The sequence below is a fragment of the Schistocerca nitens genome, chromosome 1 (genome assembly GCF_023898315.1).
Source record: "Schistocerca nitens isolate TAMUIC-IGC-003100 chromosome 1, iqSchNite1.1, whole genome shotgun sequence".
In the NCBI taxonomy this organism is placed as follows: Eukaryota; Metazoa; Arthropoda; class Insecta; order Orthoptera; family Acrididae; genus Schistocerca; species Schistocerca nitens.
Window position 1 is genome coordinate 373,274,935 of NC_064614.1, and position 19,920 is coordinate 373,294,854.

Sequence of the window (19,920 nt, forward strand, 5' to 3'; positions counted from 1 at the left end):
TTCAGAGAATCTACATTGAAGTCCCCACAAATAATAATTTGCTTCCCCCTGTCTGACAGATAGCACAACAAGGAGTCCAAATTTTTCAGAAATAGATGAAAATTTCCTGATGGGGACCTATATACAGTTACAATTATAAATGTGCCTTTATTTAATTTAAGCTCACAGGCACATGCTTCTATATGTTTCTCTACACAAAACTTTTTTGTGTCATGTGATTCACAAGTTAAGCTGCAACCTCTGTGCTGCATTCTATGTAAGCATGATAACCAACAAGCTGTCTGTCCGCATGAATGGCCACCAACAAACTGTGGCCAAGACACAAGTGTTGCTGTTGCTGAACACGCTGCCAAACATGATATCCCTCATCTTAATGACTGCTTCACAGCCTGTGCGATAGGGATCCTTCACACCAACACCAGTTTTTCTGAATTGCGCAGGTGGGAACTTTCCCTACAGTACCTCCTACGTTCCCGTAACCCTCCTGGCCTCAACCTTCGTTAGTCACTGTCCTCACCCATCCAGCCCCCTCACTGTTCCAGCACTACACAGCTGTCATTTCACCGCCACACCCAGTCTTTTATCTTTTATTTCTCTCCTTTCCGCTACTTACCCCCTGCCCCCTCCACACCTTCTCTCCTGCCCTCTGTCTAAACTGAAACACTTGACTGTCCGTCACACCTACCATACTGTCCCTCCCCCTCCCTGCTCCAGCCTCCTCCTTACCCCCACCCAGTCACCACTCTCCTCATGCACTGGTGCTGCTGTTCGCAGTGTGGTGTCAGCTCTCTAAGACTGCAGACATGTGTGCAAGTTGCGTTTATTTGAGTGTGTGTGTGTGTGTGTGTGTGTGTGTGTGTGTGTGTGTGTGTGTGTGCGTGTGCGTGTGCTTGTGTGTATGTGTGTCTACTGCTGTCAAAGGCATTAATGGCTGAAAGCTTTAATTGTGTGAATCTTTTTATTGTGCCTATAGCAACTCAGCATCTCCGCTATATGGTGAGTAGCAACTTTTCTTCTCTGGTATTGTTACATTCCATCCTGGATTTTCCATTGTTTGATTTCAACCTTCTTTTATGATTCTTGAACCAAGTGTTAGCTATGGTTAAGTTATGCTCTGTGCAAAATTCTACCAGGCAGCTTCCTCTTTCATTCCTTACCCACATTCCATGTTAACCTACTAGGTTTCCTTCTCTTCCTTTTCCTACTATCGAATTCCAGTCACACATGACTATTAAATTTTCGCCTCCCTTCACTATCTGAATAATTTCTTTTATCTCATCATACATTTAATCAATCTCTTCGTCACCTGCGGAGCTAGTCGGCATATAAACTTGTACTATGGTGGTAGGCGTGGGCTTCGTATCTATCTTGGCCACAATAATGCGTTCACTATGCTGTTTGTAGTAGCTTACCCACATTCCTACTTTTTTTATTCATTATTAAATTTACTCCTGCGTTACCCCTATTTGATTTTGTATTTATAACCCTGTATTCACCTGACCAGAAGTCTTGTTCCTCATGCCAATTAACTTCACTAATTCCCAGAGTCTTCAACAGTTCTGCTGGAAACTCATCAATTCCACATGCCTTCCTATTTTTCATCTCCTTCAGTGCCTTTTCTACTTCTGCTTCCAAGATGGTGAATCCCTTTCCATCTTCCGACACCTATTGCTCCTCTTCAACCTTGATTTCACTTTGTATTTCATCCCCCTTATACATACATTCAGTATGTTCTTGCCATCTGTTCAAAACCTCCTGTGGTTCTTCTGCTAGAGTATCATTCGCTCTTTATATTTCCATGTTATTCCTCTTTCTTTTACGTTCAAAAACTATCTCACTAGCCAGTCTATACATCATTTCATACTTTCCCTCTTTCTCCATTTTCTCTATTTTGTTACATTTCTGTTTCATCCATTTTTTCCTTGCTTCTCCAGTTTCTCTTCTTAATTCATTATTCAGTTTCGTGTACCTCTTTTTGCCTTCTTCAGTTTCTACATTTTTCCACTTTCTCTGCTCTTCCATCTTTTTCAACATGTTTTCTGTTATCCATTCTTTCCTAGTACTTTGGGATACTCTAATTCCAAGTGCTTCTTTGGCAGAGTCCATGAGTCCTTCCCTCATTTTCATCCATTTGTCATTAACACTTTCATCAACACTACCTCTTTCCCATTTATCCATAAATCTATTCTCAAAATCTGATGTCTTTCCTACCTCTTTGGGTCCTTCTATTTTTAGTCTTTCCTTTGCTCTATCTCTCCAGACTTTTTTCAACTTCACTTGTATTTCTCCCACTACTAGGTTGTGGTCTGAATTTATATCTGCTGCTGGATAAGCTTTGGCATTCTTCAAACAGTTGCTAAACCTTTTTTGTATCAGGATGTAGTCAGTTGATACCTTTCCCTACTCAAATTTGATGTCCATGTCTAACATCTCCTTTTGTGGTGTTCAAATAATGTGTTACCCACTGCTAATGAATTTTCTTTACAGAAACTAATTAGTCGTTCACCTCCCTCATTTCTTATACCTAATCCAAATTTTCCTACTGTATTTTCATCTCTTCCTTCACCCACCACTGCATTCCAGTACATGAAGTACAAGCAAATGTAATACGTTCACAGAAATATGAGTGGCTCAAAGACTTCTTAAATAATAGAACCCAGTATGTTGTCCTCAATGGCGATTGTTTATCAAAAACAAGGGTTTCATCAGGAATGTCCCAGGGAAGTGCGGTAGGACCACTATTGTTCTCCATATATATAAATGATTTGGTGAACAGTGTGGGCAGCAATCTGCAATTGTTTGCAGATGATGCTGTGGTGTATGGTAAGATGATGAAGTTAAGTGACTGTAGGAAGATACAAGATGACTTAGACAAAATTCCCAATTGATGTGGTGAGCGGCAGCTCGCACTAAGTGTGGAAAAATGTAAGTTAGTGTGAATGAGTAGGAAGACTACTGCACCCCTCACAAATGTTTGACTGGACCCATTTAATTTCTTGACAAATTCTCAACTTTAATTGGGTGATGTGAAGCTGAAACTGCTGGCTCAGGACCTAGCTAAGTGTTACAAGACAGTTTGTTGAAGTCTGGAGCTCTACAAAAGTTATGAAGTGCTCATCAAACACACTGAGTACAATCTAAGATGTTCACCAGGGCTCTTAATTATTTTCTCCTTATATTGTTAACAAATGACCGCCCAGAGTACATTTCTGAAGTGCTCTCTGCGGGCAACACAAGTATACTGACAACTAGTGATGAAGGTGCATTACAAGAAATAGTGCAAGCAAATACTTCTCACCTACAAACTTATTATGGGCAGATGGTTTACATATAATAGCTCAAAAATCTATGTAAATGAGTTTCTACACAAAACATAATCTCACTGCATTAAATACAGAAGTACTTCGGTTTTTTTGGACTGCATACCGGTAACACACTAAGCTGGAAAATGCATACACACGTTATCAAAGGACCTTATCAAACTTTGTTTATTACTGAGGTTAGTATGAGATACAACATATTAAGGCACTTTAAAGCTAGTGCGTTATGCTCTACTTAGATCTGTTGTGATGTGGGGAAATATGAGGGTGGTTTGGAAAGTAACCATCTTCTAGTGTGGCACTAGTATTAGTTCACAGAGCACCACCATTGTTACATCTGCATGTTCTATGATACATTAAGCATATGGATGTGAAAGTATGAACCTCATTCTTTCATGCATTCAGTTGTTATAACCTCAAATTATGAGTACTGTGATAAAAAATCCCGTGGAATGCAAAGGCAGTAGTAAGATTTTTTCTGCACAAAACATTTCAGGAGCAGACATTCATCATCCATTATGTACTGTACGTGGTCCTAACATTATGGATGAAGTTGTTGTTCAACAATGGGTTGACTTTTCTAAAAGTGGTAGAACAAACATTCATGATGTAGAGAGAAGAGACAGGCCTACTGCTGTCAGCACTGATCTTGTCAAGAAAATTGGTGAAAGACCTCATGTAAATCAAAGATTCACCGTCTCTGAACTTTCTGAACAGTTTCCACAAATTTCTTGTACAGTTTTGCATGAGGTTGTCACTGATAACTTAGGCTACTGAATGCCCTATGCTCAATGAGTACTAAGTTTTCTCATAGAGGTCCACAAAACCAAACAAATGGGCTCTGCCTTAGACTTCCTTTTACACTATGACACAGAGGGATAAGGTTGTTTGAAGAGAAATGTGATTGATGGCAAAACCTCAGTGGCATATATAAATGTCAGAATTAAACAATAATTGATTATAAAGGAAAAGTACCAGTTTGCTTTTGTTTTACAATATTACTTTTATTATGTTAACTGGTTTTTGGCTTACATTGTGATCTTCAGACATTTACTGAGTATTGTCACCAAAGAAATTACAATGTTTGCAAACAACATTGGAAGAGGAGTAACACGTCTAGACTGAGCTGAAACATACAGTAAGTAACATCTTTGACAGTGTGGTCGTAATGCAATGAAAAATTAAAAAAAAAAATTTGAACAGTAAATAAATAAAAATGGAATAAACAGGAAAAACTTTTTAAAGTGTAACACAAACCAATTAAAAGAAGAAACAATTATCAATGTAACTACAGAATACATAAAGAACTTAAGTAATATCAATAAGATAAACAGAAATAAATAAACACAGGAAAATGGAGGCGTTTGTGGGATCATACAGTAAGTTGTTTCATCAAATATTGTTTATATTTTACTCTGTTCATTTATTTAATGCAAACTGTTACCTATCCATAGTATTGAATATAATGTTAATGTTGAAATGGAGTACCACCACACTCTCAAAGATTGCATTTATTGTATGTTCCCTCAGACTCCTCCACTTTCCTGTATTTATTTATTTCTGTTTATCTTATTGATATTGCTTAAGTTCCTTATGCATTTTGTAGTTACACTGATAATTGTTTCTTCTTTTAATTGGCTTGTGTATCACTCTCCATGTTTTATACCTCCTGATGCAGCCTTGTCAAGTACTAACTTTATTTTATTTTATTAGTTTTGTTTATTAATAGAAACTGTTATGTAGGCATGCTGTTCCTATTCTGTGTTAAAGTTTTTCCGGTCTACTCCATTTTTATTTATTTACTCCATTTTTATTTATTTACTTTTCAATTTTTTACTTTTTCATTATATTATCTCCACACTGTCAAAGATGTTACTTACTGTATGTTTCTGCTCAGTCTGGACATGTTACTTCTCTTCCAATGTTGTTTGCAAACATTGTAACTTCTTTGGTGACAATACTCAGTAAACGTCTGAAGATGGCCTTGTAAGCCGAAAACCAGTTAACACAATAAAAGTAATATTGTAGAACAAAATCAAAATGGTTCTTTTCATTTATTATAATGTTGTACTACCAAGAACTGACAGAAGATTTTGTTAAGAATAATTCTTGGTTTGGTTGCCATAACAATTCTCCATGCAAGCCAAAGAAATCTCAATAAACTTTGTCATTGAGGAAGGTTATGGCTACAGTTTTTTGGGATGGTGAGGAAGTTTCGTTAGGTGAATTTATGGAATGTGGTGTGACTGTCACTTCAGATGTCTACTGTGAAACTCTGCAAAAACTTTAGTGAGCCATTCAAAACAGACTTAGTGATATGCTTACATCTGGTGTTGTATTTTGCATGACAATGCTCATCGTCACTGTGCCCAGAAAACTCTAGAGATTTTGAAGCAATTCAAATATGATGTTTTTAATCATCTCCCATACATCCCAGACTTGGCACCAAGTGATTTTCATCTCTTCGTTCACATGAAGACATGACTTGCATTACAGCACTTCAAAATGCTGTGAAAGATTGGCTATGCATTCAGGTGGCAGAATTTTATGAAGATGGGTTTTGTAAATTAGTGAAACTCTGTAACAATGCTTAAATTTAAATGGTGACTATGTTGAAAAATAGCAAAGAGCTGTTGTTTCAAGAAGTATATAACTAAATTTCTCACCCTGCAAGGTTTTTATTTACAGACAAATGGAAGCTTTGTTACAAATGGCACTTTCAGTTACAGAAACAAGCAGTTAAAATACTTTCATTACAAAATATACACGAGTACAATAGGATACTTTTCAAATAGTTCAAAATGTTTCTCCAACTTTGAACCCCCCCCCCCCCCCCCCCCAGTATAGCTATGTATATAGATAATTTGCACTGTTGCATAGGCCAAAACTTAAAACCCTACACAATAAACACCATTCCTATTAGATAAGAAACAAAAATTACTTATAAATCTTGACACACAATGAAATAAGGGCACACAATGATACTGAAGAGGAATCAAAACATGCAATCTGAAATATAATACAGACATTATGGTACGTTGCATCAGTTGTAGGTGAGAATGTTTTGAACTGATTGCATAATATACCTGTAGAGGTTGAACCTGAAATACCTCATTATGACTCTGCTCACCTCAACAAGTAGTTTCAGAGTAGCCGTTACCAAATGCTTTGTGTACTCAACTTTGCTCAGAGCTGTTTGTTGCTTATTGTTTTCATGTCTTATTTTTAAATGAGTGAAGAGACTAATCTTGATCTATTGTGGGCTTTGGCAGCGACTCCCAAAATTTTAGAAGGGAATGGTGAACCCTATGACCATGTATTAGTTTTACTTTCGTGAAAACATTTAATAGGTTGTGGACTACCAGCCCTCTGAGAGGGAGATGGGGCTTGTCCCTTCACACTGCTCCACATTCCTCATGTAGTCTTAAGTCACTTGCTAATGTCTGCCTTCTTACTGTGTCCACACTACAGCACATATGCCACTACCACAAAAATCTTCAACATAACTCTCTAAAGCCAAGAAATGGGCAGCAGTGATAAATACAAGGATTTAGAAAAACATCTTCCAACAAAACTTCAACAATAGAAATGAAAGCCAGACAAACATTTATTACGTCATTGCCTATTCTATGTTGCAGAATTTCCAGAAACAAAGTTTTGAGGTTTTACATTCATAAGTTTTATTTGCCTGTATATCACTTATGTATAATATTTAAGGATAGGCATGTTGAAAATCAGACGACTCTGTATATTATAGCTTACAGTTATTTTATTTTTTATTATGCATGTAAATTTTATAAATATTTCCTCTACCACAGACTTTTATTTATCTTATTGTAATAAAACTGAACTATCCTGTATCTATTGGATAATCTTGTAGACTTAATGATTTAATCCATTGGCCAAATGAAGACTCAATGAGGCAACTCTTCATTGGTAGCATATGTATAATGCTAGCACAGAAATTTTAAGCATAACACTGTGATGCCAAGAAATGGGCAACACAGATAAATACAAAGAATTAGAAAAATCATCAGCTTTACCCATGTATTTAACAGATCATTGATGTATCACATAAAAAGTCTCTAAATGTGCATTAGAGACAAACCATTTACTGAAACTTCCTGGCAGATTAAAACTCTGTGCCAGACCGAGACTCAAACTCGGGACCTTTGCCTTTCGCAGCAAGTGCTCTACCATCTGAGCTACCCAAGCATGACTCATGCCCCGTCCTCACAGCTTCACTTCTGTCAGTACCTCTCTCTTCCAGGAGTGCTAGTTTTGCAAGGTTCGCAGGAGACCTTCTGTGAAATTTGGAAGGTAGGAGACGAGGTACTGGCAGAAGTGAAGCTGTGAGGAAGGGGCGTGAGTTGTGCTTGGGTAGCTCAGTTGGTAGAGCACTTGCCCGTGAAAGGCAAAGGTCTCGAGTTCGAGTCTTGGTCCAACACACAGTTTTAATCTGCCAGGAAGTTTCATATCAGCGCACACTCCGCTGCAGAGTGAAAATCTCATTCTGAAATCATTTACTGCTTTGCATTGTATATTTTAGCGTTTCTCATGTATCACAGGGCACAAATTAGTGGGAGCATCAATAGCATATTGTGTGCTTTAAGCCTCATCCCACCATTATACATAACCCTCCAACATTGATGTTTACATTTTTCTGCAGCTGCTCTGGTTCCAGTTCAACGTACAAATTTTCATGTCTGTGTGTGTGTGTGTGTGTGTGTGTGTGTGTGTGAGAGAGAGAGAGAGAGAGAGAGAGAGAGAGAGTGTGTGTGTGTGTGCGTGTGTGTGCATGTGAGTAGTTTTTTCTGTCTTTTTTATCGATTTTTGAGTATGTTGTCAAATGTCAGTGCTTTCATGCATTTTAGTAGCATCTTGAAAAAATTAATTTGATAACGAATTTTAATTTTTATGTTTCTTATTATTTTCACATTGAATTGCTATTTTATAGGCTTCAAAAAATACTACTATTACATATACAACAACTGCTGAACAAATACTACCTACCGAATGTGGCATGAGAGGAATAAATAATTATGTGGATGCCATAATTTCAGAGGCAAGAGTACTGACTGGCTCTGTTGTGAAAAAAGGTTCATATCCTTGGCAGGTAAGTGTGCTATTGCAGTAGTGCAAACAGAGTAACTAAGATTTACATCGCTAAAAATAATGTCAAGTAATTAAAAAATATGGACTTTTTGATGTCTCACAAGTAACTATATATTTCTTTTGATGTACAGATTCATAAGCTAGGGAATTTTACCTTCGTCGTTATGGAGAGACAAAGAGAGAGTGAGTGAGTGAGTGAGTGAGTGAGAGAGAGAGAGAGAGAGAGAGAGGGTTGCACCATGTGCGTGTCTGTAAATATGTGTGAGCTTAGACATGATGGGAGTACAGAATGGGTCAACACAGCCCTCCCATTTACCTCTTAAAACACAGTGCACAATCCTGTTACATTCTGATCAGGTTACCTAGGTAGTGGTCATCAGTTGGTGTTGGCAACCTCAGACAGTCACTACAAGACAGAACTTAAGTAAATGGGATCCCATAGTAGTGGCTGAATGTACAGATGTTGTCACTGTGGTGGTACTTTATCATTTATCTCACTCTTAATAAGATTAATAACAGCAGTGAATGCACAATGTGCATATAATGTCTAGCCACCATCACATTAAAATCTTTCATCTCAGGATACACTCAATTTTTCAACTGTCAGTCATGTAGGCTCTCAGTGGATGTAGATCTAGTTATTTGTATTATAAAAGATCATTAATATTTTCTATTTATTCGTACTTAACATTGTGATGCATTAAATTATTCTCTTTATTGATTAATGTAGTGATTTCTTATCTTAGGCAAGTATACGAGTCCGCACAAGTATGAAATCAGTTCACTGGTGTGGCGCTGTAATAATCTCCCCTCTACACATCTTGACAGCTGCACATTGTCTTCAAGATTTTATGAAGGTAGCATACTTTGTTCGAGTTGGTGACTATGACACAGAGGTATGTAGATCAGTCCAAATTTTGATCCAGTTCAGTCTCTGAATATCTCAGAAGTTGCTCCTGTAAATAATGAGCCTAGCCATCACCCATGATCAATTATTCATCCTTATAATTACAAGACGGGTTTGAGCTTTTTCCTGAGTGTTCAGGGAGCCTACTCTGTTAGAAAAATGCATTTTATTATTGCTCTTTTGGATTTTAGCATCTATTGCATGTTATCTTAATTTATTCAGATTATATATTAGCTCAGTTCAATTTCAGTTTTGTTTTGTGATATCACCTCCACAGTTACAGAGTAATGACTGGCAGTTTAGAAATTGTATACTTAATGTTGCAGGTTTTTGACGAGGCAGAACAAGAAGCACTAATTGATGAAATTTATATTCCTGAAGGATTTAATAAAGGTTTACGTCTTAACAGTGATATTGCTTTGCTGAAACTTAAATCAAGGGGAATTTTGTTAGGAGACATGGTTCAACCAGTATGTCTTCCAGAGCCAAATTCAGCTTATCCTTCTGGGCTTAACTGTACAATATCTGGATGGGGCTCTGTTAGAAGCCCTAAATCAGGTATATTTCTATACAACAGTTAAATTCTTTTACCATTTTACCAGTTTAAGAATTAGATGCACACAATCGATATTTGACTTGTTTTTTCTTTACGAAATTGCATTTCAGGGCATTCCCGGCTACTAAGAGCATCGTGGGTTCCAATATTATCACAGGAGACATGTCGAGCACCATTTGTATATGGTGATAGAAAAATTACAGATGCAATGTTCTGTGCAGGGTACTTGGATGGTGGTGCAGATTCATGTAAAGGTGATTCAGGAGGGCCCCTAGTTTGTCTAAATGAAGGTGGGTGATATGTACATTACACACTCTTACCTTCACCTTTGTGTGTGTTTACATGTTCGGAAAAGAGAATATGTTTTTTAATCATTTGAATCACCCACCATATATATATATATATATATATATATATATATATATACGGAATTGAATTTCAGGGCATGTCTGCTTGTGTCTGTGTATGTGTGGTTGGATATGTGTGTGTGTGCGAGTGTATACCTGTCCTTTTTTCCCCCTAAGGTAAGTCTTTCCGCTCCCAGGATTGGAATGACTCCTTACCCTCTCCCTTAAAACCCACATCCTTTCATCTTTCCCTCTCCTTCCCTCTTTCCTGATGAAGCAACCGTTGATTGTGAAAGCTAGAATTTTGTGTGTATGATTGTGTTTGTTTGTGTGTCTATTGACCTGCCAGTGCTTTCGTATGGTAAGTCACATCACCTTTGTTTTTAGATATCACACACTAGCCATTAAAGGAAGAAATGCTGCTGCCTGGAGGAAGTTGATGCTGTTTTTTATCTTTAGCTACTAGTCATTGCATGTGCTACGTGCATTAGCTTCAGTAGTAGCCATTATCAGCCATTTGCTTGCAGACAAACATAAAGCAAAAGCTGTTTAATATAGAAGAGGTTGAGTAAGTTTTTGTAAGATGTAAGATGGAAAGAATTTCTGTCCAAGAAATTAGAGTTGAAAATTAATCTTAAATAATAACAGTTAATATGTGAAGATAATGACTAGTAAAAAGCCATTATATTAATATTCTTACAATTAATAGGGAACTGTAGTTGTATATTATATGTTATTGCTGATGAAACAGTAATTCAGTCAGTAAGCGTGTCTTGTTTGGGGGTATCACTAGTGGGGTACGATCTTTTTGTAATGGTCACCATACTCATTAAATTATTAAATGAGCCATCATTTGTCCACATAGGCTGTATTTATTTGGACCTCTTCTTTGTTACACATTCTGCCACTGTAGCTTAGTGGTCAGTGTGTCTGACTGCTGTGTGGAAGGTCCGTGTATGATTACCGGTACTGCCATGGATTTTTCCTCAGTGGTAAGACATGAACAGGGTGCACTGAGCCTCATGGTGCCAACAGAGTAGCTATGTGAGTGAGAAATGGTGGCTTGAAGCTCAAGAAGGCCAACAATGCCCAGAAGAGCTGTGTTCTGAACCCATGCCCCTCCATACTGCATCCAAATGATCCACTGGCATAGGATGACATGGCAGCAGTTGATCTGGAGAGGCCTGTCTGGGCCAGCACACGTAGCCTTGTTTGCTTGCTTTGCTTTACTTTGATACATGACTAGTCCCAGGTTTTTAAGTCCTTGTTGAGTATTTAGCTTGAAGAAGGTGTCTTGCACATGAAAGTGGCATTGTATTCGTATCATGTGCTGTGGTTCAATTTCATTTACAAATTGTACTTTTCATGGTGCACTTAAGTGCACCTGTATCTGTAAAACTCATATTCTAGTATAATTTGTAAATTAACATAAATGGAAGCACTTCTAAATATGCTACCACTTTCATTTGTTGTTTGAACTAAACACTTGACAATGGGTTGTAAATGCCAAAACTAGTTAGATAACAAAAGAAATGGTTTAAATAAGTACAGCCTAAGTAGAGAGATGCTGCCTTCAGTTAAGATATAGGATATAGTAATATGGATGGAAACAGATGTAACAGTTGTCTGATTATTGGAAGGATTGGAAATTTTCCACTATAATTCCTTGCCTCTATTGCTTCATATCTGGAAGCAGATTTTTAGAGTATCTTGATAACATTTCACAGGAAAATTCTGGACTCCATACATCTTATGGAAATGCTGTGACAATCATAAAACAAACTAAGCAGTATCTTCCTGAATGAGTTGTGTTTTAGTCTTGATTGGTGGATGACTATTTCCCCTGTTCAGGCATCCATTTCATTTTTGGTTCATGATGATAATACTGTGGAAAAAATTATCTTGCATTTCAGTCCAGCTTCTTTTGAATAAGTGTCAATACAGGTGTGGTAACAAGTTTGGACAAGATAAAATAATCAGCCTCCAGGAAATTGGTTTCTTGTAACATGATATTCAGTTATACAGGTTATGCTCATTTGACAGTGATGCATGTGTGGGACTGGTGGATAGATGATGTTTGTATTCAGTAACAAGCAATTAGTCAGAAATGTAATGTGACTACAACATTGGATGATAGTTGTCTTGCACTCTGTTTGCAGCTCAATCCACAGTGTTGTCTCAGCTCCGGAACCCTATGTGAAAATGTCTGTGTCAGTGGTTTATTGTCATATGCTGTGAGATGGGGTGGTGGCACATAGGCTGTTTCATTAACCACAAATGCCTGAGACTGTGTTGAACATGTGAACACCATTGATGGCATTCTGAGATAGATAGAGAGAGTGAGTGAGTGAGTGAGTGAGTGAACACACACACACACACACACACACACACACACAAGGTCCCAACTTATTCTAATGTGATATTCATTTTAACGATATGTACTAACCAGGGTGCGATTTGTGCTTCTACCAGTGGGGGGGATGTCTTAGGGGGTTAGTAGAATTATATATGTTACTAGCTTGGACCGTGGTGTTATGCATGGTTAAACAGCTATTTATAAATAAATGTTAATGCCGAAACTCACTATTGACACGTATGCATTATCAGAAAAGCCATCCCTTGTTATATCTTTAAAAGTACATTATAGGTAAAGCTTATTTACAAAATCATCTACATGCAGGTACAGATATACGAGGGGAATTCAAAACGTAGAAGCACATTTGTGAACAGTTGTACTTATTCTGATGATAGAAAACTGAAACATATTAATAGTGTTAATAGTAAGACTTATTAAAAACTTTCAGTGTTCAGCTCCACAAATTTACATTTTATGTAAAGTTTTACTCCAGTGCGTGGGAAATAAACATCCCAGGTTGGGATACATAAACTAAAGCCAGAGGAGGGGATGGTCTGATGCAGAGGGGGGGAAATCCCCCCCATCCCCCCCTGAAAATCGCACACTGGTACTAACCGAGATGGTAAAACATGAAGAATAGCCAGTACTACAGCAGCACCTATGCATGGCCGTAGCAACCAGCACATGCCAGGTTGGTTCTGTCACTGCTGGAAGGCTGGTTATTCTTCATGGTTTATTGTTGTTATTAATACATATCAATGAAATGAATATCACACTAGACTAATTTGAGACCATTGTATTGGGAAGGTCTGTAGAATTCCATTTTAAAAACCATTTTGTTTGTAATGGAAAGCAGACTGACACCTTTCTTCAGCACTGGGTGTCACATGAAAGATGTCATGATTGGCATTTGTTTAGGCTGACTCCTATTACATATCACAAAAATGAAACTGCAAATAACACACACACATCTTAAGTCAGAGACTCAAACTGGCTTTCAGCATGTGCAATCACTCACTTCCCAGTTAATGTTTACTGACATGCAGCAAACACACACACACACACACACATGTGTTGTGTGTGTGTGTGTGTGTGTGTGTGTGTGTGTGTGTGTGTGTGTGTAAGACATAATTTAGTATTTTAGCCATCATTCAACATGGAGATGTTGTGTTCAATTGAGAGAATCATCTGGAGTCTAAATCGTAACTTATTGTGAATCTCATATTTCCAAATGTACTTAACAATTAAGTAACTGGTGGTCATTTGAGATGAGAGTAGATTAGATTAGATTTAGATTCAGTTTTCATTCTGTAGACCCAACATGAGATGATTCTCCATGTCAGATTCTTTCATGTGAGAAAGTGTAACATATAGTATAAAGCATTTGAATATAATACTTACTACCCTACACTGGACTCGCATTCGGGAGGACGACGGTTCAATCCCGCATCCGGCCATCCTGATTTAGGTTTTCTGTGATTTCCCTAAATCACTCCAGGCAAATGCCGGGATGGTTACTCTGAAAGGGCACGGCCGACTTCCTTCCCAATCCTTCCCTAATCCGATGAGACCGATGACCACGCTGTCTGGTCTCCTTCCCCAAACCAACCAACCAACTTACTACCCTGATCATTTGTCAGGAGATCGTCAAACTAGGTAAATACAGTACAGTAAACTGGAACTGCTAATATTTACAGAATTAATACGCCTTTAATAAATTTATCACACACAACAATACCTAATCTTGACTTGTCATTAAGTGCTGTCAAAACTGAAAACCGCCAGACTTTTTACTTAAGCTAGTCTAATAGTCCTATTTAAGATATTCATCTATAGAGTACAAGGAGTTGCCTATCAAAATGTCTTTCAAACTCTGTTGAAACTGTGTTTTATCTGAAACCAAGTTTTTAGTGGTTGCTCAAAATTTATTGCAAATATGTGTTCCTGAATATTGGACCCCTTTTTGGACCAAAGTAAGTGATCTTAGGTCTTTATGTAGAATGCTCCTAGTATTGATACTATGTACGGAGCTACTGGATGGAAATATAGATATATTACTTGCAACAAATTTCATTAAGGAATAAACTTACTGAGAAGCAGTGGTTAGCATGCAGAGCTCCTTAAAAAGGATTCTACATTATGTTCTTGAATTTACACCATAAATGAGTCTTATTAGATGATTTTGCATGCTAAAAACTTTTGCTTAGTTTGATGAGTTACCCTAGAATATGATCCCGTATGATATGATAGAATGAAAGTAAGCAAAGAAGCAATTTTTTGGATATTTATATCTCCTACATCTGAAATCATTCTCACCGCAAATACAGACTTATTTAGGCGCTTCAGCAATTCTGTGGTATGCCCTTCCCAACTGAATTTATTATCAAGTTGTGATCCCAGAAATTTAACACTATCAACCTCTTCGATCTGCATGTCTTCATATGTTATACACATGATGGAAGGAAGACTCTTACAGGTTCTGAACTGCATATAGTGGGTTTTTTCAAATTTTAATGACAGTGAATTAACTCTAAACCATTTAATAATTTCAGTGAAAATTTGATTAGCAGCTATTTCTAGATCTGTACTTTGAGTTGCTACATATTGCAGTGTTTGTATCATCTGCAAACAAAACAAGCTTAGCATCTGGAAATTTAACAGACAAAAGGTCATTAAGGGGGGACATTGATGAAATTGACCAAAAATGTCAACTTTCGATTTATTTTTTATTTGTTAGTACAACTCATGGGCAATAAGTTCCCAAAGTTTCAATTCTGAAATCGCATCCGAAGTGTCTGAAAATTAATTTAAAGTGTGACGCAGCCTCTCTGCCATAACCATGGTTTGAAGCAGCACTTCAATACCAGCTCATTGAACAACGATTCTGTGTATTACTTTCAACCAAATATGTGCTGGGTATATCTAGAAAGCCGTGATGCATACTCTTTGGTTTTATAGATCATCTTTGACTCAGTTCCATATCTTATAAACAATAACAAACTAGGAGCATTGTTTATGACGAAGCAGTTCTTTTTTTGCCTTGTGATATTGACGGAGATTTATACAAGTGTTCGATTCTTTCTTCATTCAGTTATGCCACGATCACAAAGAGTGTATAAAACACTGGATAAACTGTGTTTGAATAAGTTAGTGGATGGAAGACATGAGAAACAATGACAAAACTGCAATGAGGCTACGTCCGAAGTAAGAACATCTGCTGAAAATGTGAACTTGTCTCCTAGCAGCTCCAAACGAAAAACTGGTGAGGTGAATGGTGCATACTACAGTGGTGAATTGACCTTGAATTATTGACTGCAGCAGTGAAATTTTCTTGTGTTTGTAAGACGCGTGGTAGTGATAACATTCAGATTACAGATGACAGTAAGGGAGTAGGCTTGGCAGCCAGTCTGCATATTGTGTGCAAAAAGTGCGATGCTGATATCTCATTCAAAACTTCTAAATGTAAAAACTGGTACAATGAAGCTAATATGAGGTTTACCTATGGATTGAGGTGCATTGGAGTTGGGAGAGAAGGGGGAAATTTATTGTATGGAATAATGAATATGCCAGTGCCATGTCTGAGATTTACACAAATAAACTGTGTACTGGAAAACATAATTTCTGACATGTGTGAGGACAGTATGATAGCAGCTACAGTAGAAGCTTTTGCAGACAATGGCGCATTAGATGAGAATGATTCTGGTCATGTTAGAACAGATCTTGTTGTGTCACGTGATGGTACATTCATGAAAAGAGGGCATAAGTCTTTATATGATGTGCCAAGTATCATAGGTATTGACACAGGGAAGGTACTAGATGTTCAAGTTATGAACAAATTCTGCCATAACTGTGCACTTAGTAGAGAATGTGAAGAAGATGTAAAAGGATATAACTGCAGCAAAACATTTTCTGGTTCTAGTGGTGGAATGGAAGGAGCTGGTGTGCAAATTATTTTTAAGAGATCTGTCAAGGAACGTGTTGTCAGATATGTGAAATATCTTGGGGATGGTGACTCCAGTGCATTGAAGTCTGTGAATGAAAGCAAACCTTATGAAGAACTTTCAGTTGTGAAACTTGAATGCATAGGTCACATCCAGAAGAGAATGGGCTCAAGATTGAGGAAACTTGTCAGTGACACGAAGAGCAAAAAGTTTGAACATGGAAAGAACATTGGCGGACACAACAGACTCACAAAGAAGCTGATAGACTCTCTTCAAGTGTATTATGGCAAGGCTATGACAGAACCTACCCAGTGTAAATGACATGAAAAGTGCAGTATGGGCTACATATTTCCACGTGTTGTCAACAGATGAACACCCTATTCATCGGTGCCACATTAGCTAGTGCAAATATCTACAAGCTCAGAGGGATAACAACACCTACATTCACAAGGAGAGGTTTCCAACTTGTATTCTGGATCTTGTCAAGCCCACTTACAGGTTTCTGGCCAATTCTCCACTTCTCAAAAAGTGTGTTCATGGCAAAACCCAAAATCCAAATGAGTCTCTAAATTCACTCATATGGAAACGATGCATCTGAATTTGCATCTGCTACAGTTGTCAGAATTGCAACTTATGATGCAGTTATTGTATTTAATGATGGGAACGTTGGGAGGAGGAAGGTATTAGAAAGAATGGGCTTCAAGACATGAAATTTTACTCAAGACATCCTGAGAAAAATAGTCTCTGCAGCTGAAAAGTCAGTATAAGACCTAGTAAAGAAAAGAACACAGACAACAAGACACCAGAAGAGAAGCCTTGTCTGAAAGAACAGACACCATATCCATATAAGTATATAGTTCTGGCAATACCGGCCATGACCTCCTTCTTCTGTGCGGATGCACACATATTCCCCAAACTCTTACAGGACTTGGTAAGAATGTCTTCCACGAGTAATGAGTGTGTTGGGGTGGGACCCTATGAATGTAGTGTGTAGACATACAAGGTGAGAATGTGGGTCTCGTGGGAGGCATGCGTGAGATAGTCCCTGCAGTCGCACTATCCTCCGTGCCCTTGGTGGCTCAGATGGATAGAGCATCTGCCATGTAAGCAGGAGATCCCAGGTTCGAGTCTCAGTCGGAGCACACATTGTCACCTGTCCCCGTTGATATATATCAATGCCCGTTAGTAGCTGAAGGTATTAATATAATTCTAATTTTGTTCTAGATGGCTGCTGGTCATCAATGACTGAAAGAACAGACATGACTGAAAGAACAGACACCATATCCATATAAGTATATCTTCAGAAAGATGTGCACTACAAAATTAACATATTTTTGAAAAGTCGATTTTTTTTTTAATTTCTGGTGTCCTACCTCAAGCACTCGATAGATGGTGGGGGGAGGGGGGGGGGGGGTGTGCACTATCTAATATTGCCCTGGTTCGGAAATATCGTAGATCCAATGCTGATGCACAGAGCGGTCTGAGCTCTAGGTCGGGAGGTGGGTAGTCTCCATGTGACCCATGCTTATGTTTAGTGATTTTGCTGTTTCCTCTTCATTTATTGCTCTCATGCCAAATGAAAACAAAACGGATTTCTTTGGCCGGAGGCTATCAAGTCAATTAAAATACATTCATATAATTATGGAAGGCTAAAACATGTTATTAGTTTCAGATTTTATTTTATTTGGACCTTTGTGACAGTCAAGCATTAATCACCTGGCAGAACAATGAAGTTATTATTGTCGGTTTGCTAAAGAAATTTGGCTTTTAATAAATCTTTTCCGCTGAGGCAGTCAATTTATTTGAAATGAAATGTTTAAGTCCACACTATTGGCTAGCTTTAACAGTTTGCTGCATTTCAGGTGCACGTTTTCATCTTCCGGCATGCATGGTATTTCAGTAATAAAGAACCAAACATGAGATAATACAGTACTGCTACTCCAAGAAAATTTATATCCAAATCTGGACATACGAATGTGCACTTCAAGCCAAACAATGTGTTTTAGTATGGTTCATGAAATTCTGATGCTCTTAAAGTATCCTCTAATGTCTTGTTTCTTTTATGACATAATGTAAAACCTTTTAATGTTTTACACATATGAACATAAGGGCTGCGTCATCGCAAGCGCAGTGGCACCTGTTATCTGGCGCTCTCTGGCAATTGCTGAAATGAACCTATTTCTAACTGGTCGTGGGAAAATATTGTGAATGGTTGTTTGAAAAGCATTACTTTCAAAGTAAATACCCTTTTACAGAAGATGAACTAAGTGCACGAATGTATGATGAATTTCTTAAATCACAGATCATGTGACTCTCATTTAAACATCAACTCTTTGAAGACAACCATTTAGAATAATTTTGAGCCCAGAAAATAAGTCAGTTATATTGTTGTTAAATATTTTACTGGCACATTTGTGTGATGTATCTTAACATGTAACAAACGCAAAAAAGATCAACATTATATGTGAAAGCTTTGGTTCTCTTCCAGCTTATTAACCTTCCAGACCAATATTATATGTGAAAGCTTTTCTTTTCTTGTAGCAACACTGTGTTTATTAATTTAAACTGTTAACTTTTTCTATTTGTGTGTTCGCACTACTTAACAGTGATGCTGCTATTGGCCGATTACATCACGTGTCCTATGCTCTAAATATCCGCTGTCATCGGATGGTGAGATCACGTGACATGAGCTAAGACTGGCTTACAAAAGCACATTGCAATCTCGATTTCAATGCCTTGGAGAGTAACATGTGGTGTTTGGTGGAATTCAAATTTATACTTTCGTAATACGAAAATATGCAGTGAACATGTTGCCGCACATCAAACATTTTTCCAAAACATGCTTTTTACCCTGAGTTCCCTTTTCCAAAATGCGGGAAAATTCTACACTGGTGTATAAAAGCACAACCACTCAAAGACTGATAAGTTTTACAGTTCCAAGGAAAAGTACACTGTCACGTAACACAGAAAAATGTGTTTTCATCTGAGAGAAAATGTATTTTTAACTGGGAAATCCAGGAAAAATCCGTGATTTTTTTTCCTCGTCTGCATATACACCCTGTTTTAGGTTCTAACAAGTCTCATCTCCCTTCATTACTAATGCCCATGTGTAATTCAAGGTTCCTGGCAAGTGTACCACATCATTATTTCCAGAAGTCGTCGTCTGCTTGTCAGTCCGAGAATCATACTGCATAAACTATTCAAGCTAAGAGGCAATGCTTCACATAATGTATTTACAATAGGTTTCTGTTATAAGCATCATTATTTTTTATTCAGTTGTACAACACTACTCTGCTGAGATATTGATGGGAAGACATCCTTGCATTTTTAATCTGCCCAAAGGCCCAGTCATTAGAGATAAGACCCAAATCACACTCA

General features: G+C 37.7%; 1 protein-coding gene across 3 annotated transcripts in view; it reads left to right on the forward strand.

The window, feature by feature from the left end:
• The window catches only part of LOC126248967 (serine protease svh-1-like), a 455,562-nt gene that overhangs the window by 384,368 nt on the left and 51,274 nt on the right, over positions 1–19,920 (forward strand). For all 3 annotated transcript variants that reach the window (XM_049950539.1, XM_049950521.1, XM_049950530.1), the window contains 4 exons: positions 8,278–8,436; positions 9,182–9,331; positions 9,669–9,900; positions 10,009–10,188. In XM_049950539.1, the coding sequence (XP_049806496.1) occupies positions 8,278–8,436; positions 9,182–9,331; positions 9,669–9,900; positions 10,009–10,188 (721 nt within the window). The remainder of the gene's footprint in view (positions 1–8,277; positions 8,437–9,181; positions 9,332–9,668; positions 9,901–10,008; positions 10,189–19,920) is intronic.